The sequence below is a fragment of the Dama dama genome, chromosome 8 (assembly GCF_033118175.1).
Source record: "Dama dama isolate Ldn47 chromosome 8, ASM3311817v1, whole genome shotgun sequence".
Classification (NCBI taxonomy): Eukaryota; Metazoa; Chordata; class Mammalia; order Artiodactyla; family Cervidae; genus Dama; species Dama dama.
This window is the reverse complement of record NC_083688.1, coordinates 14,352,050-14,378,969: the sequence shown is the minus strand read 5'-3', so window position 1 is coordinate 14,378,969 and position 26,920 is coordinate 14,352,050. Positions and strand designations below refer to the sequence as shown.

The following is a 26,920-nucleotide window of genomic DNA, read 5'->3' as shown; positions in this document are numbered from 1 at the left end:
TTGAGGGGGCGGTGCCGTGTCGGATGTCAAAGGTCAGTAAATAGTGGTGATGTCATGCGGGCAAGATGGCGGAAGGGTGAGCCCGTCATCCAGTTCTGCGGGCGTTGGGCCCCGAATTCTCCCCAGGGCTGGGATGCTGGGCCAGGGTCCCCCGGGGGAACGGGAGGCCAGCGCGGGCCTGAACGGAGCTGAAAGGGCGGGGTGGAATCGCAGCGTGACGGGGTGGGGAAGCGGCTTGCGATGCCCCAGCCCACGGGCCACATCTGAGAGGGGAACTGAGACCCGATCATTGCGCGGGCCACAGTCGCACCGCGGGGCCGCCAGATGTGTCTGTCTTCCACAGGGAGGACGTGGGATGGTGGCGGAGCTGGCTGCAGCAGAGCTACCAGGCAGTCAAGGAGAAGGTAAGCAGGGCCAGCGCCCTTTCTCCGGTAGGGCCCCAAGCCGTCTCCCTACACCCTGTTCCGAGCCTGTCCCGCTGAACCTTGTGGGTTCCGGGCCTCGGGGACCAGGCTGACTTGGGCCCTCCGGAAGGACAGACCCCCGACTCAGACCAGTGTGACTCTAGCTACAGTGAAACAAAGATGGTCTTAAAGACTGGAGCTACCGTGTCGTTGGAATCCGTGGGAAGGAGCGATGTATTCCCACTTGGGAAATTCACAGTTTCGTAAAAGAGAACATTTGATCTAGGCCTTGAAGAAAAAGGATTCTAGCGATAGAAACTTACTCCTATAGTCATGCAAATAGTGGAATGTATGAGTGTATGCTGGCGCACTCTCACTCTTTGGTCCTCAGGATACCGACATTAGCCCAACAGATGCAGTCTTGGGCCTCCCCAAACTCATGGTCTAGTGAGGAGACAGCAATCCCTGGGGGGTGAGTGAGGCTTGGCTCTGCCGGTGGACAATGCCAGTGTGTGTTCCTGTTTCATTCCATGCTGGTTTGTCAAAACCAACTCATCTGAATTCTGGAAAAAGTTAATTACTATTTAACCTCAAGCATCTGGGGTGAGTCCTGCTTCAGGGCAACTCCAGGAGGCTTTTGGCTTCAGTTAAATCAATGCTCTACTGTGTGAGCATTTTTATCCTCGCTGGCCTGCATACTAGCCTTTCAACTACAGCCCAGAAAACCTGAGAATGACCTGAGCTGTTTATGTTGTTAATGAAGACTCGGAGAATTTCAAACTGAGTTCTAATAGAAGGGACCCAAGAGTAGCTTGCTTCTTGTTGAGCAGTCTTCTGGAAGGAGAGCCTGACATTTGTTTAGTAAATGTTGTGTGAGGGCCTCCTATGTATTACTGTGAAGGTTGATCTTCCCATAACCCAAAAAAATAGGTAGTCAATTAGCCTTCCATGTTTGTTCTCTCATTTGAAGCACAGGGAGGGAGTATTGTTTCTGCCTTTGACAGTTCCCCATTTGAAAAGAAAAGACTTAATTTCCTACACTTACATGAACTTTGGCAAGATATTTAACCTCTTAAAGCCCCAGTTCCTCATCTGTAAAGTGGGACTACTAATACCTACTTGATAGAATTGTTGTCATGATTAAATGATGATATATGTAAAGCACCAAAACAGTATCTAGCACACAATAAGTATTAAATAAGTCCTTTTTTTTTTAAGTACTGAGAGTGATGGGGAAACCTCTTAAATACCAGCTACCATTTTCTATTAATTTTGTTCGTAGTCTTTCAGTGCTTTCCTTCCCTCACTATCCTGGCTCCATCTGGACCACTTAGTTCCCAGCCACACACACCCCCCAATTTTCTTGCACCCCATAGCATATACTGCCCCGGAAACTACAGCTTTGATATGGTAATATAATCTGCATTCCTCTTCCTCTTACTTCCTCCTGTTGTGTGTGTGTGTGTGTGTGTGTGTGTGTTCGTGTTCGCACTTGCCCATGAACACTGGTGGGAAAAGTTGCATTGCTCTTTGCCTCTACCACGGATTCCCCAAACTCATCTGGGCCTGGTCTTGGGCCTCTCAGCCTCCACCCCCTACCCTAGCAAGTGTTTTCAGTCTCATATTTGCTCCTCCCCTTGCCTTCAGTAACTTTCCCCAAACCTAACTCTCCCCTCACATTCCCTGTCCAACCACTTCTTTTTTACTTCGAGTTGACAGCCTCACCTCCTCCTTTTTAAAATTTGAAGTCAATAACATCATGTCTCTTGACTCCGTCCCCACCCCTGAAGCCACTACATGTAGACTTATCTTTATAAACACTCGGCTTCACCTACCACTTGCCAAATCCAGTTGGTGTTTTTCAGCCCTTATCTTCCTGGACCATTCTGCTGCATTAGACACTAGTGGTCACTCTCTCTTTCTTGAAAGTATACTCCCTTGGCTTTTATGGCATGATTCTCAGTTCTCCACCTACTTCTCCAGGCTTTCCTGTTTCACGAGTTCCTCTTCCTCAGCCTGCCTCTTAAAGGTGGTGTTTGAGGAACCTGGTCCTCAGTGCCTTGCTGTGTTCACTCAATGGACTCTTCCTGGGTGAGCTCTTCCGTTTTCATTTTAGGGTGACTCCTAGCCCTTTCCTCAGAGCTTTAGTGTTTGAGAATAGTTCCTGCTGGACAATTGACCCAAATATCCCCCAGTCACAGACACTATATAGCTTCCAAAATATATAGACTATAGAATATATTTATATAGCTATATATACCATATAGCTTCTCTCTAAACTTGCTCCCCCTTCAGCATTTCCTCCCTTGGCTAGCAGCACTGCAACCACCCAGTCACCTAGTTTAGTTGCCAGTAGCTCTTCCTGACTCTGTTTCCCTCAATAAACACATCTATTTAATCACCAAATCCATCTTTTTTGCCTAATATTTCTTGAACCAGTTCCATCCTGTCATCCTTACCAGCACTGTCCTTATTCATATTCTTCTGTTTTCTCTCCTGGACTATTGCAACAGCCTCCTGACTGGTCTTCCTCCATTTCTAGTCTACTCAAGTCTTGGACCTGTCGTCCATCCCAGTCTTAGGAGTGACATGTCAAAAACACAAATCTCATCATGTCCTACCTCCTGCAGACTTTGGTGGTTCCCCATCACCATCAGGGCTGCCCAGGCCCTCCATGGTCGCCCTCTCAAGGTTTATCCCTCACCACTTCTGCTTTGCTCTTTATTTTCATTTCTCCCAGGACCGAAATGCTTGTAGGCCTCAGTAAACTCCAGGTGCCACCATGCCCAGTTTTCCTTAGTAACTCCTACTCATTCTTTAAGGCTCCGTCCAGGCTTCCCTTCACCAAGTCGCTCCAGCCTCCCCACAATACACTGATCACTGCTCCGCCCTTGCACCTCAGCACTGTTACATGAGCATTTTCCCCAGGAGACTGACCTTCCAGAGGACTGGCACCATGTCTATTCATATTGGTCCCCTCAGCTCACAGTCAAGTGAGGGAGACAGCCATTCGTCAGATGATCATATAAATGTTAATAATTAAAACTGCCCTGGTGCATGCCGGTCTAACTCTATGGCAGGCTCTATGTCAGACACTGGGAGAGTATCAGTGAATAAAAAACAAAGGCTTTGTGTTCACAGAACTCGCTGTTTACCCAGGAAGATAGACAGTGAACAGGTATCAGAAATCTAAAGTAGAGGAAATGTTAAAGAAGAGAACATGCAGGTGCCATGAGCTGAAGAGCCAGCCTGGTCTGAGGTGGCATCAGGGAAGCTCCCCAGGGGAGTGACATGTAGGCACAGCTCTGAAAGAGGAACAGGAGTTATCCGGCGGAGGGGGTTTGTTCATTGTGTTTGTTTGCTTGTCTTGAAGAGTTAGAACTGTGTCAAGGAGAGGGAATGATGTATTCAGACACCCTGAGGTAGGAAAGATACTGGAACATTTGGGAAATTTTGAGCACAGCCAGCTGGAGCTCAGTGAGGGGCATACTGGGAGAGTCTCCCAGAGACGAGAGTATATGGACCTTGTAAGCGAAGGGAAAGATGTTATACTTTTATACTTGCCATGGGATACCATGTAGCCACTGAAGACTGTAAAACAGGGCATCTCGGTCTGCTCTGACTTACAGAGGTCCCCCTGTTGCCATGAGGAAAAGATATTAGAGGCATCTTATGCAACCTGGGGGGCTTCCCTCATAGCTCAGTTGGTAAAGAATCCGCCTGCAGTGCAGAAGACCCTGGTTCAATTCCTAGGTCGGGAAGATCCCCTGGAGAAGGGATAGGCTACACACTCCAGTATTCTTGGCTTCCCTGGTGGCTCAGCTGGTAAAGAATCCGCCTGCAATGCAGGAGACCTGGGTTCGATCCCTGGATTGGGAAGATCCCCTGGAGAAGGGGAAGGCTACCCACTCCACTATTCTGACCTGGAGAATTCCATGGGGTCACAAAGAGTTGGACACAGCTGAGCGAATTTCACTTTCATGCAACCTGGGAGAAGAGTCCAGATGAAAGAGCAGGTTAGCCTGGACTAAGGTGGTGGTGGTGGTGTGCATGGAGAGAGAATTAATAAAAATGACTTCCGGTCCAGTTAAGGAGTCCCAGATCTGAAATGGAAGCATTCCCACTCGCAGAGAAGCCTCTGGCTGATAGATGAGACTTCCCAGGCTAGTGAGAACAAGGCAGACCTTTCCCCAAAGGAAAAAAATCACCAGAACACTCAAAAAGACACTTTAAAAATGCAGATAACTATCCCTTATAAAATGAAAGGGCTTGCAGAGGTGAGCACAGAGATAGTCCAGGAAGATGTCTTAGAGTGGGTAAGGATGAAGACAAGGTAAGACTTAAACAAGAACTGAAGGGCTGCTGTCGCCCACTGGGTCTGAGTGCAGAGTGAGAGGAAAACTGTCCGACAGAAGCAAGTATCAGTTCTGCCCGAAGGAGCTCTATGGATGAACAGAGCTTTGAAGTGGTAGAACCAAGGCAGTCTAGGAGAGAATCTAATCCAATATTTCTCTTAACACCCCTCTTGTTGAATATAAAAAAGTGACACACCTTTTTACTGGTATTGTCAAAAATTGCTCATAAAAGCTTTCTAAACTATTGCAGTTACCAATACAACCTGTTTGTGAAACCTTTCACACAAATACTTTCACTTGCAGTCTCATATTTCAACTGAATTTCCTTGTAACAAAAAAAAGAAGTAAAAATAGAGAACAATTTTCTTTGATTAAAAAAAATTATTTCTCTTCATGTTTGAAATTGAGACAAAGGTCATGGCTTACAGCATAGCGACGTGATGCAAAGTCTGTCTTGTTTTCAGACTACACGTGCGCCCTAGCCCAGTCTGCTCATGAGAACCACTGCTCTAGTCCACCTCCCTCGTTACCTAGGAGAAAACCGAGGACTTGATGAGAGTTCCTCCTGGCCACAGAGCTTATAAGTACCTGCGCTGAGCTCAGTCCCCCATTCTCAGAGCAGCAGGAAGTTCTGTGCTCTCTGCTGTTGAGTAATCCCAGGTCATGGAATTGGGACAAGTGAGCATTGTTTCTGAGCCCAGGCTTCCCATGTCAGTTGCTCGCCATGTTTCTGTCTGGCACTGAGGCGCAGGAAACAGAAACAAGGGGTGGGGGAGCTGCCGGCTGTCATCCCTTTGTGTCTTCCCTTAGTCCTCCGAAGCCCTGGAGTTCATGAAGCGGGACCTGACGGAGTTCACCCAGGTGGTGCAGCACGACACAGCCTGCACCATTGCAGCCACCGCCAGCGTGGTCAAGGAGAAGCTGACTGTGAGTACCACCTCCACCCTCCCGGGGACTGCCCCTCATCGCCTGAATGCCATGGTTCATAACCTACCTGTTTAATGAATCATTGCAGACCCGGTGCTGCAGCATCAGAAATGGCATGGTATTCTTTTTTTCTCTTTTGACATTTTATTTATTTATTTTTCTTTTTGACTGTGCTGGGTCTTCGCTGCTGCTCAGGCTTCTCTCTAGCGGCAGTGAGCGGGGACTCTTCTCTAGCTGTGGTGCCTGGGCTTCCCGTGGTGGTGGCTTCTCTTGTCCAGGAGCACAGGCTCTGGGGCGTGCAGGCTTCAGCAGTTGCTGCTCCCAGGCTCTGGAGCACAGGCCCAGGAGCTGTGGTGCACTGCTTAGTTGCCCCGCCAGATGTGGGATTTTCCCGGACCAGGGATTGAACCTGTGTCTGCTGCATAGGCAGGCAATCTTCATTGCACCACCAGGGAAGCCCATGGCATGGTATTCTATTATGTGGATTTGACCAGTTCCTAGTTTCCTGATTCAGTTTTTTCCAATATTGTAAGCAGAGCTGCAGTGAACATTCTGATCGCTTAATCTTTGCCTTTAATATTTCTTGCAAATAAGGTATTGAAAAGGATATAAGATGAATATAGTTTTAGACCTTTTAATATCTTCTGTAGAACTACCTCCAAAAAGTTTTTGCCAGCTTGTATTTTTACTGGTCCAGGTTTTACCAATCAGAGATGTATACTGGAATTCTCCTCTGAGATAGGAGTTCAATTCTCAAGTCAGCATGAAAATTGAAAATTGTATACAGTCAGAGATACCCCCACAGATTTCAAATTTCTGAGAAAGTATAGGGTACTGGTTTTGTATTACAACTTCCCCTTTAGTAGTGGAACAAACTTCAGTTTCTTTGATCACCAGCGGAATCAGTCGCCTTGTAATTAGAAGCCATGTTATGAAAAACATATTGTGGAGTGTTTTTAGCCAAGCTTCTTTTGTTGAATCTTAGAAAATACTGTCTGCCTGCTGACCACAGCCACTGATGAGCATGAATGACAAGTAGTCACCCAGCTGAACTGCTGCACGTACAGCCAGTAGCAGAGACACGACTTGTTTCCTTCATTTATTTATTCCTTTTTTCATTCAACAAATACAGTTATATACCTGTGCCAACATGTGCCAGGCACAGTTGATAGGCTCAAGGTTTAAAATGCCTGGGCAGCCTTATCAGGAGTAAATATGACACTTTGCTGCAGGGTTTGCAGAGCCTGGTCCTATCTCTCAGCACACCGTCCCTTCTTGCTCAAGGGCATTCTGACCAGCATGGCTTCAGAGGGATGCCCCACTTGCCCCTTCTAGGGGGTCCATGCATTGGCCCTCAGCTGGTCCCAGGCTTGTCTCTAGGCAAGGCTGTCTGTCCTCATCCTGCCCATATTTCCTCAACCTTTCATACAAAATACCTCCTGAGCAATGATAATGATGAGATTGTAATATTACAGTACTGCTAGTTATTAAATGTTGGCTATGTGCCAGACATTGTACATGCCTTATCTCTTAAAAAATCTCCAAAGTAACCCCCTGCAGGAAGTATATTTATCTACATTTTATAGATAAGGAAACAGACTCTGAGAGGTTTAGGTCTCATTACTAACAAGTAGTAGAGCTGGGATTCAAATCCCAGATTGACCCGAAAGCTGGTACCTTTCCCATCTCTCTCCCTCTAAGTTCTCTTCCCTGCTGAATGTCTGTGCCATGAATTCTCTCCTGTCAATCTTTGATCTGCTTGACTGGCCTTGAAATTTTGGTGAAACAGCCCACTCAAGGAGCTCTGCTCTGACCTACACAGGCCTACTGCGGCCCTAATCTGCATCCCCATCTGGGGGGTGGGGACCCTGGCTGCCCCTCTCTCCGTCTCCAGCCCCAGAGATGGGGTGAACAGTTGTGAACATTTCCCTGGTGCCCCTACACAGTACACTTTGACCCCTGATGCTTCACCCCTCTCTACCCCATACCCCAGATCGCAGCCTGCTCCTGAGCCACTTACTTCCTCTGTTGGCTTCTCTCTGCAGACTGAAGGCTCCTCTGGAGCGACAGAGAAAATGAAGAAAGGGCTGTCTGACTTCCTGGGGGTGATCTCCGATACCTTTGCTCCCTCACCAGACAAAACCATCGACTGCGACGTCATCACCCTGATGGGCACACCTTCTGGCACCGCTGAGCCCTATGATGGCACCAAGGTATTCACTAGCGGCCCCGGGCTCTAGCTTCCCACCTGATCTTTCCTTATCACCATCATTTTTAATGTCTTTAAATTCTTGCAGGTGTATATAGCATAATTTATTCAGTCATTTCTCTAGTGTTGCATATTTAGATTCCTTTCAACTTTCATCCATAACAAGAAGTGCTCGAGAGCGTCTTTACAGGCATGAGTTCCACATTTGTGTTGTTTAAGACTAATTTTTAATTGGAATAAATGTACAGGAGGAGTATGTCTTCAAAGCAATTATATCAACAACAGTAGTGTATTTCTCGGAGAAGGCAATGGCACCCCACTCCAGTACTCTTGCCTGGAAAATCCCATGGACGGAGGAGCCTGGTGGGCTGCAGTCCATGGGTCGCTAAGAGTCGGACACAACTGAGCGACTTCACTTTCACTTTTCGCTTTCATGCATTGGAGAAGGAAATGGCAACCCACTCCGGTGTTCTTGCCTGGAGAATCCCAGGGACGGGGGAGCCTGGTGGGCTGCCGTCTATGGGGTCGCACAGAGTTGGACACGACTGAAGCAACTTAGCAGCAGCAGCAGTAGTGTATTTCTACTGCATTTTATTTTCTCACCATTATTTCTCACATTCCCTGGAGTTTTTCTCCCACATTCGTGGTGTGGTGTCACAGCAGTTTGGCAAGCATTTTACCACATTGAATTTCCACCCCAAACATGATTTTTCAAGCATGTTTTTCAGCACTAGTATTAGCACCACCACTTAGTACACATTTAAGTGGATTGTGAAATTTTTTTAATTACAGAATTTTAAATTATAACAGTGAATCAAGCAAAATCATTTGCTAAAGTTCTGATGCAGCCCACCCGTGCTTCCTGTAACAATGAGGAAGGAAGGAGGGGCTTTCCATGTACCAGCTAAAGTTCACGACTCCTGGGGCCCTAATGGAAGCACAACTTGCAGTTCATTTGGCAGACTGGCTATGAAATTAAAATTCTTGATGAACTGTTTTAACTTGAGTTAAATGTTTCAAAATTTGCCAGTGAATTTTGGACTTTATTAATATATTTGCACTAATCTATATCATATAGATTTCTATATGATTTCTATATCATATAATTCAAAACTATTTTATATGTATGATTTTGTAGCCTGCTTACCTTATTTTCTTAGTTTCCAGGGGTGGAATACTGGGTGAAAGACCATTTTTCTAGGAGCCCCAGTTTTAGATTCCTAGCTCAGTGCTCCACTCATAACCCACACTGTTAATTACCAAGTGCCCTGTCGGTATGGTAGCCAGCAGGGGAGAAGCTGGGTCGTGGTTGATTGGCAGAGAGACATTGCTTTCTGTCCCCAGCACCTCAGAATCTCTCTTCTTTTTTCTCTTTTTTATAGGCTCGCCTCTATAGCCTGCAGTCAGACCCAGCAACCTACTGCAATGAACCAGATGGTGAGGGGGTAGCGGTGAGGGGGCAGGCTTGCTGGTCAGGGAGGCCAAGGGGGTCTGGATGGTACGCCCTGTTTGTCTCTGTAGCAGTGGCTGGGTATCCTCTGTGTAAGGGACCAGAGCGGGGGCTACTTCAAACCCCGCATCTGGTGGGATGGCTTGATGGTTGCCTTTCCTCCCTGAACTCAGACTGTCTTCATCCCCATCTACAGAGGCTTTGCTCCTCTCATCCCTCGTCTTCACTCAGGCTCCCTCCCTCCCTGCTGCCCTGCCTGCCTTCCCTCTGGCCTGTTCACTAAGCTCCCGATGTACAGCATGCCCCACATCTAGAAAGGGAGCTGGTGTCTAGGCTGGGAACTAGACACCAGAAATGAGTGAAACTCTGAATCAACCCTGTCCAGACCTCCAGGAACCTGCCTTCCTTTAGGAGAGAGAAACGGAATAAAGCAAAGATAACTAGAGATGGAGTGACTGCTTCCACAGAAGAAGGTCGAGCAGTGGGAACCCAGAGGATGGCACGTAACCCAGCCTGGGAAACCTAAGATGTGACACCTGAATTGAGGTTTTAACAATGAATTAGAAGTAAACTAATTTTACTTGTAGAAGTGCGGGAACAATGTTGAAGCATGACAACAGGACATTTGAAGGTCTAGAAAAACCTAAGCATTTGAGAACACCAGACAGAGAGTACATGTGAGGAAATGAGGGAAGTGAGAGCTGCCAGGGGCACTGGACTGAAAGGCTTTGGGTACCAGACTAAGAAATTGGAATTTTGTCCTGAAAGACTCAAGGTAGTGGGTCTTAACCGTTTTTTGAGTCACAAAGACCTTTAAAACTCTGTTGAAAATCATAAGCCCTCTTTTAATAGAATTGTATATGCAGTATGGGAATTGTTCAACCCTTTGAAGCCTATCCTTGGACCATAGTCTAAAAAGCCATACTGTAGAGAACTGTGGAAGAGCCTTAAGACCTGATGTGATCAGATTTTGCATTTTATAAAAGAGCCTTCAGGCAGTGTTTTGTTAAGGATGAAATAGAAAGGGAGAAACAAGACAGGAAGACCAGTTAGGAAGCTGGGTAGGAATCCTCATGTCAGAGGTAAAGCCAGAAACAGGGAAGGGCCAGGTAGACTGAAGAGGAAGGTGTGCATATAAGAGACACTGAGGAAGTGGAATCCAGAGTCACTGCATAAGGAAGGAGCCTGGGAGGGCCGCCAGGTCGCCAGTGGGTAGCTGGGTGGGACAGATGCGGGAGGGAAGAAGGTGAGCACATGTTGTATTTGCAGCATCTGTACAAGTGGTTGTGTCCTGGCACCGGGACCTCTGGATCTGGAGCCCAGAAAGGCAGCCTCAGCCGCCAGACTGAGGAACTATCAGTGGGAGAAGGAGGTTAAAACTTGTGGTTTAAACGTGGAGGTCATCTTGGGAGAAAATGGAGAATGAGAAGAGATCAGGAAAGGAAAAAGAGGAGCCCACCAAAGACTCAGATGGAACTCCAAGAGCAGTGGGAGGAAATACCCTCAAGAATGAGAAGCCAGGAGAGAAGTGGGCTTCAAGAGGAAGGTAGTGATTCCCAGGGCAGAAGCTGTAGGATGGTCACATGACCAAGGACAGAGAAGCTGCCGTTGGATCTGGCAGCATGGCGTCACTGGTGACCTGAGAGCAGCCGTTGCAGAGAGGAGAGGCTTTGGTAGCCAAGTGTAGTGAGCTACAAACCATGCAGGCCCCAGCAAGAGAGGAGACTGCAGCCCCCAGGAGATCACTGAGGGGCCATGCCCTGATAGTAGGCCCACCCACACCTTCACCCTGCCTGATCCCCCACCTTGGGCCACATGGCTTTGGAAAAAACCTTACGCTTTCCTCATTGTCCATGTCCAGGCTTCGGTGTGTTTTCTCTAAGCCCAGGGTTCTTTCTCCAGCCCCACAGAACTGACCATCAGTATCTGTCCCTCTGCAGGGCCTCCAGAGTTGTTTGACGCCTGGCTTTCCGAGTTCTGCTTGGAGGAAAAGAAGGGGGAGATCTCAGAGCTCCTTGTAGGCAGCCCCTCCATCCGGGCCCTCTACACCAAGATGGTAAGGGCCTTGCCGGCTCCTGGCTGAAGGTGTGGGGAGGTGGGAGGGACATGTCCAGAGTCATTGTGGAGTCCTCTGGCCTAGAGAGCAGCAGGAGGCCCTGTGGAGCCTCACCAGCCAGCTCCTGAGCCAAGAATCCACATGGGGGAATCTAAGTCACCAGGCTTCTGGCAATCACGGTGAGAAATGGAAGGGCCAACAAAGCCTGATGGGAGTTCTCTTCTACCTCCTGGGCCAGGCAGGTGGGTCTAGGGGTTGGAAGTGCTGTAAGAATCACAGCTCGGCCACTTAGACCCTCTGAAATCCAGAATGACTGGGAGCTGGCTGATAAGGCTGGGGACATGGACCCCACACAACCACATCTGAAGTCCCGTCTCCACTGTCCCCTCCCTCCAGGTGCCTGCAGCTGTTTCCCATTCAGAATTCTGGCATCGATATTTCTATAAAGTCCATCAGCTGGAGCAGGTATGCTGGTCTAAGCAGGGGAGGTACTCCACTCAGTCTTGGGGTGGGGACTGGGTTTTGTTGAGGGAAGAAGGGGACAGAGGGTACCAAGAGTTCTGGAGGCAGAACCAGAGTCTGGGAAAGGGGGTTTCCTGACTGCTCCTGGCCATCTACTCCTCCCCCGCTTTCAGGAGCAGGCCCGGAGGGATGCCCTGAAGCAGCGGGCCGAACAGAGCATCTCTGAAGAGCCTGGCTGGGAGGAGGAAGAAGGTAAGAGGTATTGAGAGGTGATGAGCAGGTACCAAGTCCTGCCTGTTGGGGGCTGTCTGGGCCATTCTCTCAGAAGCCTGGAGGGACACAGCACCTCAGGAAAGAGGAGGGATTGAATACAGTGTTTGCAGGTGCCAAGGATAGTCTGAGCTAACAAGGGGGTGTTTACCAAGGCTGGTGGACCCCAGGTCTAGGTTACAGAGATTGTATGTGTCAGTTCCAGCCCATGGACCAGCTACTTCAGAGTAGGGGGTGCTTATTGGAATTCTAGATTTCCTTCTTCTTCTAACTAAGACTCGGGGCATGTGGCCAAACTTATATATTTTTAAAATTTTTTTAAATTAATTTTTGGCCACAGCGTGCAGCCTGGGGGGAATCTTCATTCCCCAACCAGGGACCGAACATGCACACCCCCCTACAGTGGAAGCATGGAGTCTTAACGATTGGACCTCCAGGGGCATCCCAGTCTTGTATTTTTAACAAGCCCTGCTGGTAATGTTAATGTCCAGCCAGACTTGGGAAGCGCTGGCTTAGGGACAGAGCTGAGCTTCCTCTGCCTGGTAGCTCAGCTTATTAGGAGTGTGTTGGAGCCACCTGTACGATATGTTAACACAGTTATTTGCTTATATTATATGCCTAACCCATACTAAAAGCTCTACATGTATGGGCCTTACCACAACTTTATTATCCCTCTTTTGCAAATGAGGCAAGTAGGTTAAAGGAGAGTTAAGTGGCTTGCCCGAGATCGTGCATCGGGGATATAGCAGAGCTCAAACTGAACCTCATCCTGACTGACTTTCAGGTCTTGGCTTTCTAAGCTGTCATGTTACCTTGGGCTGCACTTCTAGAAGCTGAGTGCCTACCAGACATGTACTAGGCCTCACGGGTAGGAGATACTTTGCCCAGCAGGGAGTACCTACAGAATTACCATGGAGACGGGGTGAGGAAACCGACTCCAGCAAGTTTGACTAGAGCAGACTTTGATGAGGACCTGAGGTCTGTCTGGTGGTCTCCATGATGGTCTTGGGGCTGACCAGAGTACATCACTCTCTTCTTCCTTTCTCTCTTGACAGAGGAGCTTGCGGGCATTTCACCCACGTCCCTAAAAGAGGCAAAGGTTCCTGTGGCCAGACCTTCCACATCCCCTGAAGGAGGACCCAGTCCCCAGAGCCCCTGTGAAGAGAATCTGGTGACCCCCGTCGAGCCTCCAACAGAGGTGACCCCCTCGGAGAGCAGTGAGAGCGTCTCCCTGGTGACCCAGATTGCCAAACCGCCCCCTGCCTCTGAGGCCCCAGCGCTGCCCAAGGACCTGTCCCAGAAGCTTCTAGAGGCATCTTTGGAGGAACAGGACCTGGCTGTGGATACGAGCGAGACTGGACCCCCACCCCGAGCTCAGTCCAAGCCCCACACCCCCGCTGGCCGCCCCAGCGGTCCAGAGCCCCGGCCTCCAGCCAGAGTAGAGACTCTCAGGGAAGAGGTCCTCACAGACTTACGGGTGTTTGAGCTGAACTCGGACAGTGGGAAGTCTACACCCTCCAACAATGGGAAAAAAGGTAAGTCAGGGCCAAAGCCCAGGGAGCATGTGGGGGCAGGGCAGGTGAGAGTTGCCACCTCACAAGGCAGACTTGTCTCCTTGTCCCTTGTGAAGAGCCCTTGTCCCTTGTGTAGGAGAGATGGCCTTCATTTGTGATACTGATAATGATGACAGCTACTATAGGTTGAGTGTTTATTACTGTATTCCATCAATTCCAACATGCATCATTCTCTGAACTTAGGATGCATCTTATAACTGTTGGAGTCTTAGAGTCAACAAAATAAGATTTATGTCAGATCATGGGTTAAGGATGTAATATTGCAGTTAATTTCTCAGTTACCAGGGGAGCTTGTTAATTTCTAATTTACATCTCATTTCCCTATATTACTGTCCTCATTTTATAGTTGAAGAAAGTGAGCCTCAGATGTTAAGTAACTTGCTCAAATTCACACAGCCAGAGAGTAGCAAGCCCAGATTCAGACCTAGGTCTGTCTGACCTGAAACCCATGCCCTTAACTCCCGTGCTGTGCCAGTTCCTGTCCTTTTGGACAGTTCAGTTTCGGGGTGGGAACTCCTGTGACTCTGATTACTGCCAAGGGTCTTCTCCCTTGGATGACCTCAGGAAAGTCCTTTAGCTTCCCAAGGCCTTCTTTAATTATTATTATACAATACGTGAACAAAGCTTATGTGTACAGTGTAAAGAATAAAATGAATACTCATGAACTTGCAGTGACCTAGCTTAAGTAACAGAGCTTTAGTTTCTTATCTGCTTAGTGAAATTTTAGACAGGAGACACTCTGACTTTGTGATGGGGGGAACCTCTCTTAACTCCTGCAGTTAAAGAACAGTGGTAGCGCTGGTGTCAGCTTGTTTTGTCACATCCAGAATACCTCTGCAGAGGCAGCCGACTGTCAGCAAGACCTCCCCTCGGCTCCTCACCCACAGGCATCCTGTCTGCCCACACTCAGCACCAGTCAGCCACCCAGCTTGCCCAGCAGGTGCGCACTGGCCTGCTGGCAGTGAGACACCGGCTTGCTGCTGTGGGTGGGAACGGGCCCCTCACACCCTGCCCTGCTCTGCTTCCTGATGGAAACTGCAAGATTTCTAGTTTCCAACACAGTGCTTTCCTTCTGACTCTGATTCAGTGAGGTCATCCATTGAGCTCCTACCTACTCTTTATGAGACACTGAGAAGGGAGGGGCAAAGGCTATAGTCTTTTATGATGAAGCACGAAGCAGTATGGGGCAGGCTTGGTACCAGAGGAGTTCAGAGAAGGAAGGAACCCCTGGGCATCAGCAGGTGTTTCAAGGAGGAGACAGGCACTGTATAGGTGCGTTGGAGAGTTTGGGGCAGGTGCGGGCGAGGGAGCAGTAGTCCAGGCTGCAGGGTCCTACAGAGTCCAAAAAGCAGAGGGCATGGGGCACGTTGAAGGGGGTGACCAAAGCCCACTTTTCTGTATTGTTCGCAGGAGAGGGAGGAATAAGAAGGGAGGTGGGGTTAGCTCAGAAATAGAGCTTAAAATCTTAAGCCAAATTCAGAAAGTTGGATGTGGTGCCACAAAGCAGCAGGTCATGGTACTTGTATTACATGCCCAGCCTGTACTAGGGGCTTTACATGTAGAGGCTAAGCTAAGAGCTCAGTCTCTGGGGTTCAGACAGAACTGGGTTCAAATCCCAACTTTGCTCCTAAGCCATGTGACTTCAGAAATGTTACTGATTTTCTGTAAGCCTCCATTTTCTGTATAAGTTGAGAGTCATTGTTTCATGATAGATCCTCAGTCAGGGAAAAAACTGAGGTAGAGCCCTGCTTCGGGGAGATGATGAAGATAGTAAGAGGTACCAACCAGTCTCTGGACACTTCCTGTATATTTATATAGGTCTGTGCTGAGCACTTGATATGCATATCACTCAATCCTCACCAAAAACCCTATGAGAACTGTGAGATTTTCTTTTTTTTTTTCTTTTTCTTTTTTACTGGTGGGAAACTAAGATCAATCACCCACACAGTAGGTATTTAGATAAATGTGAAATAGCCTTCAGGAGAGTGAAGAGTAGGTGATGGATTCAGCAGGTGCTGTGGGGTTGCTGGGTGGATGGTTCGAAGGATCCATTTGTGATAATGGTCATGAATTTTGAGAGAGACCAGTCAGCACTGTGGTACTTTTGTTCCGCCACATTCAGTCACTCAGGTACAGGCACAGAGCAGGTGGGAAGTTGGACTGAAGCAGGGTTTAAGTTTATCCCGGTGAACTCAAAAGGACAAAAGTCTAGTGTATGCAGGAAGTGATCAGAATGATGGCTCATAGAATCTGAGCTGGGTAAGGGTGGGGATAACAGTGACACAGTTGGAAGGTTTAAGATTTATTGGTTCCATTTGGAAATGGACTACTGGAGAGTGTGGTGAGTAGAGACTGGAAGAAATGAAATTATGGAGAAGATGCAGCATAAGCTCTTAACCATGTGCTCTCTACTGCCTCTCACACACTTAGTGGGGGCAAAGCTGGGGTCTTGGATTGGGAGGGGACAGTGGGAACAGAGTAGAGAGAGTAAAACCTTCAAAGAATAGGTTTTTTGTCCTGGAGGCAGAGTGACTCCTTTTCCTTCTTGTGTCCACATCCAAAGATTACATGAGGGAGGCTTGGTCTCTGGGTATAGCAGTCTCTGGGGTGGCTGAGCCTAAGGGACTCCTGAGGTCCCAGGGTGATGCCTGTCATTGCAGAGCTGCTTCCCACCTGCATTTTGTGCCGAGATCCGTTTGATTGAGGAGACTAAACTTAGCATGCTCAGGCGCCCACAGCAGGGAGAAGGGAGGGGAGATTGGGGCAGGCCCTGTGGACTGTGGACTGGAAAGAGCCTTGGGCTTACGGCCCTGCTTCACCACTGACTGACCACCTGGGAAGGATTTTGTCCTCCATTTCTTCTTTGGAGAAGCAAAGATCCAATTCAGCAGAATAAAATGAGCTGTGAGTGACAGCACTATGATGTTAGTAATCACCCGAAAACTCCCTGTTCCTTACAAACCAAAGAAAACAGTAACACTCCATGGTGACGTCTTAAATCGTTGCATAGATCAGTTCTCTGCCACGTGCCCAGTGTAATGGCCATCTTACCTGTACTCTTGTGTGACAGGACAGGATGGTGGGAGGAGGCACGTGGCAGAGAAAGCCCAGATTCACCTCTCTGCCACTCGAAGCCTTTGTCTCCTCATCTGTAAACTGGGACTGTTCACATCCACCCTCTGAGATAGGTATGAAGTGCTCCAAAAATGTTAGCTGAGACTCTCTTCTACCCAATGGGTTTGCCCTAGCATTTCAGCCCTGAAGAGAGTTTCAAATCCCTGGTGGGAAACCTAAGGTTAGGAAGAGCTGTCATGACCACAGCCACAGCTCTGAAGGGAGAAATCAGCCGGGAGTCTGGCTTCTCACCCACAGGAAGCCTGCACTGACAGAGAACCAGGCATGAGCCCCCAGAGTGTCCTGAAAGCACAGGGAACCTTAAACGTGGAGTCAGAAGAACTGGGTGTTTGTTTGAGATCTGATCCTGGCTGGCTGAGGGCCATGTGCAAAATTACTTAACTGTAGGACCAGCCTTTAACAGGTCCATTTGTTGAATATCCACTGTATCTGTATGTTACAACCAACTCAATGGACATGAGTTTGATTAAACGGGAGTTGGTGATGGACAGGGAGGACTGGCGTGCTGCAGTCCATGGGGTCTCAAAGAGTTGGACACGACTGAGCAACTGAACTGAACTGATGTATGTTACAGGCACTTTACATGATGCTGCTATTTGTAACACTGTTGTATCTCAAACTGCAGGCCAAGATCTATACAGAATCATCCAGAATTCTGGGCCACCACCTACACCTGCTAAATCTGAATGAGGGGAATGGGCAGGGAGGAATCTGCTCTCTAATAAGCTCCTCCAGTGGTTCTCTGCAAAGAGGACGGTTTTATTCTTATTTTATCAGTATAAATAAACTGAAGCCCAGAATAATTTGCCCAAGACTACACAGTAGAAAAAAAGAGAGTTCCACCCAGGTTTGCTTGACTCCAGAGATACTATGTCCTATGTGCTTAGTCACTCAGTTGTGTCCGACTCTTTGCAACCCCATGGACTACAGCCCACCAGGCTCCTCTGTGCATGGGTATTCTTAAGGCAAGAATACTGGAGTGGGTTGCCATTCCCAGGGATCGAACCTAGGTCTCCTGCCTTGTAGGCAGATTCTTTACCATCTGAGCACCAGAGAAGCCCAGAGACACTACCACACTGCTTGTGGCTAGATGGGTGGCTGGAGAGAACAGGGCAAGAACCCTCGTAAGGAATGTGGGGCCCAGGCTTGGGGAGGTCTCAGAGCCTGGGTGCATGGTGAGGAGCAAGCTAGACAAGAAGAAACAAGGTATTTACAGGTGGTGCCCTTGGGGGATCAGAGCCTACTTTTTTAAAAGAGGCTTTTAAAATAATGATTTAAAATATCATTTTTTAAAATATCATTTAAAAAAAAAAAGAAAAATTACACCATGGCCTCATCACCTAGTGATAACCATTGTTGGATTCGTATGGGTATTTTGCTCTTCCTGTGTGTGTGCCTGCATCTGTGAGCATATTTTTTAAAATGAAATCATACTGCATGTATTTTTTTACAGGAACTACTTTTGTCATATTCTTCTCAGTAATAACTTTCATATGTACTTGTTTTTATATTGCCTGTAAGAAGGCATACCCAAATATGCATGTTTGGAGCAGTGGCTGTCAAACCTTAGCAGGCATCAGAATCACCTAGAACAGGGAGGAGCAAATGTTTTCTGTACAGAGCCAGGTCACAAATATTTAGGCTTCGGGGGACATAGTTTCTGTCCCAGCTTCTCAATTCTTGTCTTTTCAACATAAAAGCAATCATAGGTGATATGTCAACAAATGGCCATGGCTATGTTCCAAAATTTTATTTCCAGAAGCAGATGGTAGGCTGGATTTGGTCCACAGGCCATAGTTTGCCAACTCCTGATTTAGAGAAAGAGTCCAGGGATGTTTATTGAGTACAAACTATTTGTTCTAGTCACTTGGAATACATAAGAAGACAGAAGATCCCTGTCCTCCAGGAGCTCACGTTCTGGTTTCTCTATTATTAGACAACAAGCACAGAGAACCTGATTATGTAATACACTAGAAAGTGATAAATACAGTGGAAAAGACCGTCCGGAGCAGAGTGAGGGGGATAGGGTTGCAACTGGAAATAGGACAATCGGGGCAGGCCACATTTAGATGGTCAGATGTGAGCAAAGGTGTGAAGGAAGTGAGCAGGTTGGCCTGTGGGTATCTAATGAAGAGTTCCAGGTACAGGAAACAGTCCTTGGAAAGGCCTTAGGTGGGAATGTGCCTGATATGATTCAGGAGCAGCAGGATCAGTGTAGGTAGAATGGAGTGACTAAGGAGGAAGAGGTTCATTGATTGTTTTTTTCTGAGAGATTTCCATGGCTCCCAGGGAGTTTCTAAACCAAAGTATTTCTCCACTACTCAGTAACTTACTTTTTCTCACTTAATAGTGTAAGATTATTTTGCCATGCATACAAATGTTCTATAACCTAACCTTTAAAAGCCACATAACATTCCATCATAGAACTATACCCTTTATTTTTATAATTCCCTAGCAGAGGACTTTTAGGTGGTTTTTTAAGTTTTTATCACTGTAACAACACTATAGTAAACATCCTTTTGGTTAAATTTTTTTTTACTGAATCCAGGATTTTTCCTTAAAATAGATTCCTAAAAGTGGGATCACTGAGCCAGAGATAGCAGGATGTAAGCCCTTTGGTGTGTATTTGTCAGGCCCTTCTAAAGAGTTCCATCACCCCCAGCTGCAGCCTCTTCACATGCCCTTCCTGTCTTTCACACTGTGGATCATGGTTCTAGGCTCGAGCACAGACATCAGTGAGGACTGGGAGAAGGACTTTGATTTGGACATGACTGAAGAAGAAGTGCAGATGGCACTCTCCAAAGTGGATGCCTCCGGTGAGGTGAGTGGGCCTGCTGATGGTGGGCCACAGGGAAGCAAGCCCAATGATCCCAGGTCTGAGGACTCTCCCCACCAAGTCCTACTGTCCCCTCATGGTGGGTCCCTTCCCATCTGAGGTGGCCAGCTGCGGGAAGGGAGCCAAGGCCTCCCGCTTAGGCCCTGAACAGTGGTCGTCAGCAGGCTCAGGCTCTGCTTCCCCTGAGTTCCAGAGTGGTGGATGGGGGCAGTTCTTGACATTAGTTCCTATCAGAATCACCTGAGGAACCACCAAAAAAATAGAGACGCCAGACCCTGCCCCAGATCTTGTGACTCATGCTCACCAGGTATGGGATCTTAAGACCCTGGCCTTGGAGACAAAAGACAGTGTGATCACTTGACCTGAGCCTCTGCTGTCCCATCTAAACATGGCATTGGTCATTATAACCTCACACGCTGTGGTAGGTGATGCATGTGCTCCGGTTAGGCACAGTGCCTGGGACATGGGAGCACTGATAGAAGTTCCTGAAACCACCACAAAATAGAAGCTTAGAGGTCTATTACTCTTATTCTTCACTACCTCTCCAAATGAAAAATGATATGAAGGAGAGGCTGGGCAAAAAGCTCTCACAGCTAGTAAGGGACAGGACTTAGGCTCCAGCCCACACCTCTGATTCACATCAGTGTTCTATCAAGAACTGTCACACAAGAACCCCATGATTCCTCCCATCACATAGCTCAAGGAACCTGCTATAAAGAGGGAACAGATTCGAGAGATGGGAAGGGCCTTGTTTTTCATATTGGGAGACTGAAGGCTGGGGGCCACAGTGACCTACACAAGAGTATTTTACACCTGTGACCTCACTATACCCAGAGGAAAGAAGGCTCGTGCTACCCTCTCACGCCACGGGGCCATCGTGGCTTTGGTGTCTTTGTAGCCCTCTTTAAAACCTGACATAAAACATACCTGAACAGAGTCATTCTATAACCCATTATACCAGGGGATCCACTGACAGCAGGCCGAGAGAGAGTTGCCTGGGAGACTTCAGCAGGGCATTAGGGTGCTAGAGCCCCCAGTGAAGGCCCGGTGAGCCCCTCTAGTCCTGTGCCACACTGGCTTCTGATCAGAGTGCCACTCTCAAGTTCTGCTTCTTGGAGCTGTGTTCTTCTCTGCTCAGCAGGAGACAAGTTCTCCTTAAGGGACTGACTGACAGGGTGTTGCAGGCAGGGCATCCCCTTGTGGTGTCCAGGGTTGGCTGGTAGAAGCATTTCCTTTGAGTCTAGAACCATCAGACCCACCCCTTAGGCAGAGGGCAGCTCTGCTCCCCAGACACCCCCTTGAGGCTAGTGGTTCATTCTCATAGGCAGGGTCCAGCCCGGGAGAGTGGGGCTTGGGGTTGCAGGGAGGGCTATCCTGAAATGGGGCAGCGGGGGAGCTTGGATCTGGACTTGACTCAGAGGAGTAAATATGTGTTCGTGCTCTCCATTATTTCCATTGTCGCCCCTTTGCAGCTGGAAGACGTAGAGTGGGAGGACTGGGACTGAGGGGAGCCAGAGCAAGCAGCTCCCCCACCCACAGCACTTCCCACCTCCCTCGCCCGTCTCAGCCCGGCCCCGGAAGACACTGACTAAGAATGTCCCCCAAATGGCTTCTGTCAACCAGAGCTCTCGGCAGATTCTGGGTTGTTCGTTGTTGGCCCTTTGGGCCTCTGCTCACGTCTGGGAAGGGGCTGGCTAAATCCAAACCAGGAACTCTGACTTGTGCCAACCATAGGATGACCTGAGGGGAGGAAACTTCCCGCACCCGCCCCACCCCCCACTGGAAGAGCCTACATTTCTCTGCTGAATACCCACTGTTCCTGGGGACTCTTGCTGAGGAGTCCCAAGGGATAGCCCTCGCCCATGTGCCTGTGTTAGACAGAGGCTAAACCACCGGTCTCATAGAGGACGCCGAAACAACACTCTGTCACCCATGAGCCGGCAAGGAAGGCCGTGCCACCTGCTCTTGGCTTGACAGGGCTAGCAGACACACTTTGGTTCCTATCCCAGTAGGTAAGAGGCATTCATTTCTGGGAAATCTGCCTCCTTAGGAATCTGTCCCTCCCAGGCATTTTCCATTCCTGGAAGGGCTCCTTGTGGTTCAGAATCTAGAGACCAAACTCCCTCCTTTCCCCCGGGCCAGGCTGGTATGTCCCCAGCGCCTTTCCCAAGCCGTCTTCATGTCGGATGCACCCGAGTCCTTAGCCCAGCTGTGCCACCTGCAAGAGTCTGCTCTTGCCCTTCTTCCCCTCCCCAAGAAGGGAGGGGGCCACTTCAGGCCCTTCCGTGTGTTGCCTGGCGGGGTACCTTGTCCAGCCAGCCACCCACTTTGACTCCCCGTAGCTTAGGACACAAGCCAGCTACCAGCGGTACAGAGCAGTGATCAAAGCCGAGTACTTACAACTCTGGTAAGCCCAATTTCTCCGCCTCAACCCTTCTGCCTCTTGGAGGGATATGCTGGGGGTGAGCTGCTTGAGATTCTTGACAGGCTTCTGCAAAAGCTCTTCCTCCTGAAGGCAGATCCAGCCTTGGTGGCTCTCACCCTCCACGCTGGTAAAGCTTCACCTCTCTTGGGGGGACGAGGGGGCTGCAGGAATGCCTGGAGACCCTGGTGCTTCACGATGCTGCTCTGGTGATTCTTGTACATAATCTGGTGTGTGCACCAATGATTTAAAGGGATCGTGGTGAGGGACGCCAAGAGAGTGGTGGTCACTTCCACTTCAAACCTTCAATGAGGGGGTGGGATGGAGAGAATGCTGAATCTTTTTTTTTCTTTTTCACGGGATGGGGTTTTTCTCTTTGTAATTATTTCTTTAGTTTAATTAACCTTTTGGTTGTTTGTGCAATATTATATATTTTAAATTATAATGTATCTCCCCAGAGTATTTTGTAGCCGGGATAAGAAAAAAGGAAAAAAAAAAAAAAAGACTCTAACAGCTGTTAGTTTTGTAATTAAAAAAGAAAGAAAAAAGAACTTTGTCCTGAACCTTTTCCAGACTTGCCGTTAACAGCTATTAAAGAGATTCAACAGAAGCTGGAAGGTGTCTGGGGCTCTGTTCTTGTCCCCTGCAGCAGCTGCCCCAGAGCCAGGGCAAGACAGTGTGCAGGTGCCCTCCTGCTTGGAGCCTGGGGGAGGGGTCGGGATGGGAGGTGGTAGCCTGGGTTCCAAGGAGGTCCCTTGTCTTCATCCCAGACTCACCTTGGCTTTTGGGGTGAGGAAGGGACAGGGCCCCCAGAAAGCCTCTCACCAAGACAAGGAGTCAAGAGGCCGTTTCTGCATTCCCAACGCTTCTGCTTTTATTTGGAAAGGAAGATGCAACAACAGTGGTTCTGATTGTTCTTGGTCATTTTTCTCTCCTCCCCCTGTATGTGTATGATTCTGGGGTCTATTTTTAAGTAACTTTAGTTAAACACCTGTATGAAAATCACTTGTCAGCCATAATAAAAGGGAAGTCTGAATGAGGCCCTCTGGTTCCATGAAGATCTTTAAAGGGAAAGAGAAGTAAGGCTGGGGAGGGTGTAGGTAAGTTTAGGATAAGTAAACTTAAAATGTAAAATATATATATATCACCATTTTAGAAGCGGGTTTTTGGGTTTGCTTTCTCCCCCTACTTTATTGGGGAGGACTTGCCATTGCTTTTATGAAGTGCTTGCTAGCCATGGATGCCAACTAACTTCTTCAATTGAAGGCCGGAGAATCATGTCTGGTTCCAGGAGCCGCTTGAGCAAGTCCTGGCATTCGGCCGAGATGCCCAGATGAGTGGGGAAGGACACCCCCTTCTGCTGCTGCCACAGCATCTTGGGGATGTCTGTGTCGTCAAAAGGTAGGCTGGCACAGAGCATGACGTACAGGACCACGCCCATGCTCCAGATGTCACCCTTCTTGCTGTCGTGTGGAATACCCTGCAGCACCTCGGGGGCAGCGTAGGCGGTGCTGCCGCAGAAGGTCTGGCTCAGCTCCCGGCGTGATTTGGGCAACACCTTGGCAAAGCCAAAGTCTGTCAGCTTCAGGTTGAAGCCCTGCAACAAGGCGTTCTCACACTTGAGGTCCCGGTGGGCCACGCCACAGCCATGGCAGTAGCGGATGGCCTCGACCATCTGACGGAAGAGGGCCTTGGCCCGGCTCTCGGGCAGTGGCCCCCCATTCAGCACACAGTCAAAGACATCCCCTCCTTCAGCCAGCTCCATCACCAGGTAGATTTTCCCGTCGGCAGACTCCAGCATCTCATACACTTGGATGATGTTCTTGTGGTCCAGGGTACGGACAATCTGGAGCTCCCGAGGCAGGAATCTCTGGATAAATTCTTAAGGAAACAAAAGAGATGGAGAATCAAGTCCAGAAGAGCCTAACTCCTCCCTCTGTCTCCTGCCTTCCAACTTCTGTCTGCCTACCATGTCTGGGTCGTGGGCCTTGGTTCCCTTTAATATCCTTTAGCGTCGAGCTGCCTGGACACTGCAAGGAGTTTTAACCTCTGTTGTTTTTGTAATTAATATATTACTAGTCCGTCAGCCTCAGGGATTGTTGGGAGCAGCCTGTGAGACCATGGATAGCAAAGCACTTTGGGAACTTTTAGACAAATCTATTGAACTCAGTTATGAGGCCTGATTTGCCCACAGCGTGGTAAGCTAGCCCCTCTCACCTGTGCCCCCTGACCCACAGTTCTTCCCATAAGCCCTGTCTTCCCCATCTCTCTCCCTTGCACCAGCTCCTGCCCTCTGCTAGCCCTGGCCATGGCCTGGCCAATCGCTTGACCACTTAGAATAAGAAAGGCCTGGTAGGCCCTGACTCTGCTTCTGAGGGTCCTTCACCACCTGCCACATTGATCTTGGACTTTTGGAAGGTGTAATTTTCCTGGACTCCCTCTGTTCCCCGCTGACTGACCCCAGAGCCACAGACTCTCTTGATTTCTTTAGTTCCGGACTAAAGGGGAGCAGGGAATTGATCCTTCTGACTGGAGGAAGCATCCGCCCACCTCAGTCAGCCCCCCCTTCCTCCAAAGGGGCCCCAGCTCACCTTCTGGCCCTCCCATCTTGTCTATAATTTTAATTGCCACTTTTCTTTGGTGTTTTTTGGAAACTGCTTCTTTGACTTTTGAGTAGGTCCCTTCCCCAATGGTCTTGCCCAGCTGGTACCCATTGGAGAGCAGAAAGTCCTCCATGCTGTCCAGCACCTCCTTCCTTCCTATCACCCTCTCAGCTCATGCTGCCTCTGCGAGGCAGCTCTACTCCACCATCGCCCTCGGCCCGCTTCTTTTCCCCCCAAGGACTTCATCCGCAGCTGCCCCCAGCGCTACAACATTCTCCGTCTGGACACAGGAGCCGCGGGTGGTGGGGAGGGAGAGGGTCAGACATTTTAAAACTCTGGCCCAATTGTGATGTAAATGCTGTGTGACCCTGGGCCAAAATGGGCAATGCCCCATCTGCCCTCACCACCACCACCGCCACCACCACCGCAAAACCCAGCACGGGTTAAGTGACCTCCGTGCCCCGCCCCCGCGCCAGGCAGTGAGTCGTAGCCCCGCCTGTAAGGGTTGCTGCCGATGTCTGCGCTCGGCCGGGATGCCAAGCTCTGTTCCGTGGACGCCCCCATCGGGCAGCAGGGGGTCTGCGCGACCCATGGCCACAGCCCTCCAGCTCCCGCCTCACCGCCGCGCTAAGTGCCCGGGCGGCGCGGGGTTCCCCAGCTGGAGGAACGGGTTCTGTGAGGTCAGCGCGCCGCGGCCCGGGTCACAATGCAGCCCTCCCCCTCGACGCCCGGGCCGGGACGCGCCGCAGACACCTGCCCGGCTCCGCCCGGACCGGAGCGTCCTCCCGCGGCCAGGGCTCGGGCAGCTGCTTCCAGCCTGGGACCGGCCTCGGCCTCCGGCAGGTGAGCAACGGCCCGGGGGGCGGGCGCTGGGAGGGGGCGCCCGGCGGCCCGGGAGCGGCCTGACCGCCACTCCCCGCGCAGAGCGCCCCGGGGCCTGGACATGAGTGCCCAGGAGCCCCCGCAGGGTCGGAGATTCCCCATTGAGGCCGGAGACTCCCCTGGCCTTGCCGCCGCCCCCGAGTCCCAGGACAGCCCGGAGCCAGTAGCTACGGAGCACAACCCAGTCAGGTGAGGCCAGCGCCCCTGTCCGCGGCCCCACCCCTGCCCACTTTCCGTTCCCGGACCAACCCGCACCCACGCCCGAACCTCTGGGACTGATGCGCCCCCTACAGGATGAGGCCGGCCGCCGCCTCAGCGCCCCCTGTTGCGACCCGCTTTCCGCAGGCCGCTTCGACGCTGCCCCGGCTGCCACTGCCTGACGCTGCTGCACGTGCCCATCGACGTCTACCTGGCCATGGGCGGGAGCCCCCGGGCCCGCGCCACCTGAGTGCGCCTGCGCACGGCGGCTCCGCGGGAGCCGGGCGGGGACGGGGCCCGCCGCGGGCCACCACGCTGAGGTCGCGAGCGCGCCGAGCACGAGACAATGATGCACATTTTAAAATAAAAGAATGATGCACATTTTAATAAAGCACAGCATAAACTGTTCTTTCCACTCCGGCTGGCCGTGTCTATCTTATCCCGTCGGCTCGGGCCCGCCGGCTGCTCCGCCCCATCCAATATCACCTTTCCCTGTGCTGCTTCCTCCCTTGGGCCCAGCCCCAGGGGCCCGCCCTTCCCTCCGGGTCTGCTAGCTTCTGGCTGGGCACCAAAGCCTCCCCTTAATTTTTTTTTTCCCACTGGTCACGACCCGCTCCAGGGCCGTGCTTCTGCTTGGGCGCTGCCCTCATCCTTCTCCCCGACACTCCCCTTGTCTCTCCAGGAAAATCAGCATTACTGTGCTGGACTCTGGGGGCCCAGAAAAGCTTGAGACAAGGAGATGGACAGACAACTCAGAATAAAGAGAATGGCCACCCACCTCGGCCCCATTTAATTCTCCAAAGATGGAGTTTGGTTTTGCTGCCTTCTATTTTGTGACCCTGGGCGTCTCTGGCTTTGTTGGAGGAATTAGGGGCTGCCCCCACCATCTCAACCCTTGGTTTCTCCTAAGGACTGGTGGGGTCAGAGAAAGATGGGGGAAGAAGTCGTTTGAAAAACTGATTTCTTTAAAAAAAAAAAAAAAGAAAAACTGATTTTTTATTCCTATTTTACAGGTGCGAGAACTGAGCCTTAAACCACTTGGCCCCTTTGCCGGGCCCCCCAGGTGGCAGGTGCGCTCTTCAGTGTCCTCAGACTTTAGGCAGCAAAATGCATCCCTGGGAGGGGCCCATGGCAGGA

General features: G+C 49.9%; 3 protein-coding genes across 3 annotated transcripts; 2 read left to right on the top strand and 1 right to left on the bottom strand.

Moving 5' to 3' along the window:
- The first annotated feature begins 43 nt into the window (after window positions 1–43).
- On the top strand, window positions 44–22,710 carry BSDC1 (BSD domain containing 1). The gene is made up of 11 exons (XM_061148461.1): window positions 44–76; window positions 344–404; window positions 5,570–5,686; window positions 7,732–7,899; window positions 9,278–9,332; window positions 11,286–11,401; window positions 11,798–11,866; window positions 12,037–12,115; window positions 13,189–13,668; window positions 19,560–19,663; window positions 21,151–22,710. Exons 1-11 carry the CDS (start codon window positions 66–68, stop codon window positions 21,181–21,183), a joined length of 1,293 nt encoding a protein of 430 aa, XP_061004444.1. The 5' UTR covers window positions 44–65; the 3' UTR covers window positions 21,184–22,710.
- A 344-nt stretch (window positions 22,711–23,054) lies between these two features.
- On the bottom strand, window positions 23,055–24,836 carry TSSK3 (testis specific serine kinase 3). The gene is made up of 2 exons (XM_061148464.1): window positions 24,692–24,836; window positions 23,055–23,981 (listed from the first exon to the last, which is right to left on the bottom strand). The coding sequence occupies exons 1-2, from the start codon at window positions 24,834–24,836 to the stop codon at window positions 23,317–23,319; spliced, it is 810 nt and encodes a 269-aa protein (XP_061004447.1). The 3' UTR covers window positions 23,055–23,316.
- Window positions 24,837–24,873: 37 nt separating this feature from the next.
- FAM229A (family with sequence similarity 229 member A) lies at window positions 24,874–26,117 on the top strand. The gene is made up of 3 exons (XM_061148462.1): window positions 24,874–25,546; window positions 25,628–25,774; window positions 25,931–26,117. Exons 1-3 carry the CDS (start codon window positions 25,410–25,412, stop codon window positions 26,031–26,033), a joined length of 387 nt encoding a protein of 128 aa, XP_061004445.1. The 5' UTR covers window positions 24,874–25,409; the 3' UTR covers window positions 26,034–26,117.
- Window positions 26,118–26,920: the final 803 nt, after the last annotated feature.

Coding starts and splice junctions, on each gene's coding strand:
- BSDC1 (XM_061148461.1), top strand. Junction 9,333..11,285: donor CTACTGCAATGAACCAGATG/GTGAGGGGGTAG, acceptor GTCCCTCTGCAG/GGCCTCCAGAGTTGTTTGAC. Junction 19,664..21,150: donor AAGTGGATGCCTCCGGTGAG/GTGAGTGGGCCT, acceptor GCCCCTTTGCAG/CTGGAAGACGTAGAGTGGGA.
- TSSK3 (XM_061148464.1), bottom strand. CDS start 24,836: ATGGAGGACTTTCTGCTCTCCAATGGGTACCAGCTGGGCAAGACCATT. Junction 23,982..24,691: donor CAAGATGGGAGGGCCAGAAG/GTGAGCTGGGGC, acceptor TGTTTCCTTAAG/AATTTATCCAGAGATTCCTG.
- FAM229A (XM_061148462.1), top strand. CDS start 25,410: ATGCAGCCCTCCCCCTCGACGCCCGGGCCGGGACGCGCCGCAGACACC. Junction 25,547..25,627: donor CCGGCCTCGGCCTCCGGCAG/GTGAGCAACGGC, acceptor CTCCCCGCGCAG/AGCGCCCCGGGGCCTGGACA. Junction 25,775..25,930: donor ACGGAGCACAACCCAGTCAG/GTGAGGCCAGCG, acceptor CGCTTTCCGCAG/GCCGCTTCGACGCTGCCCCG.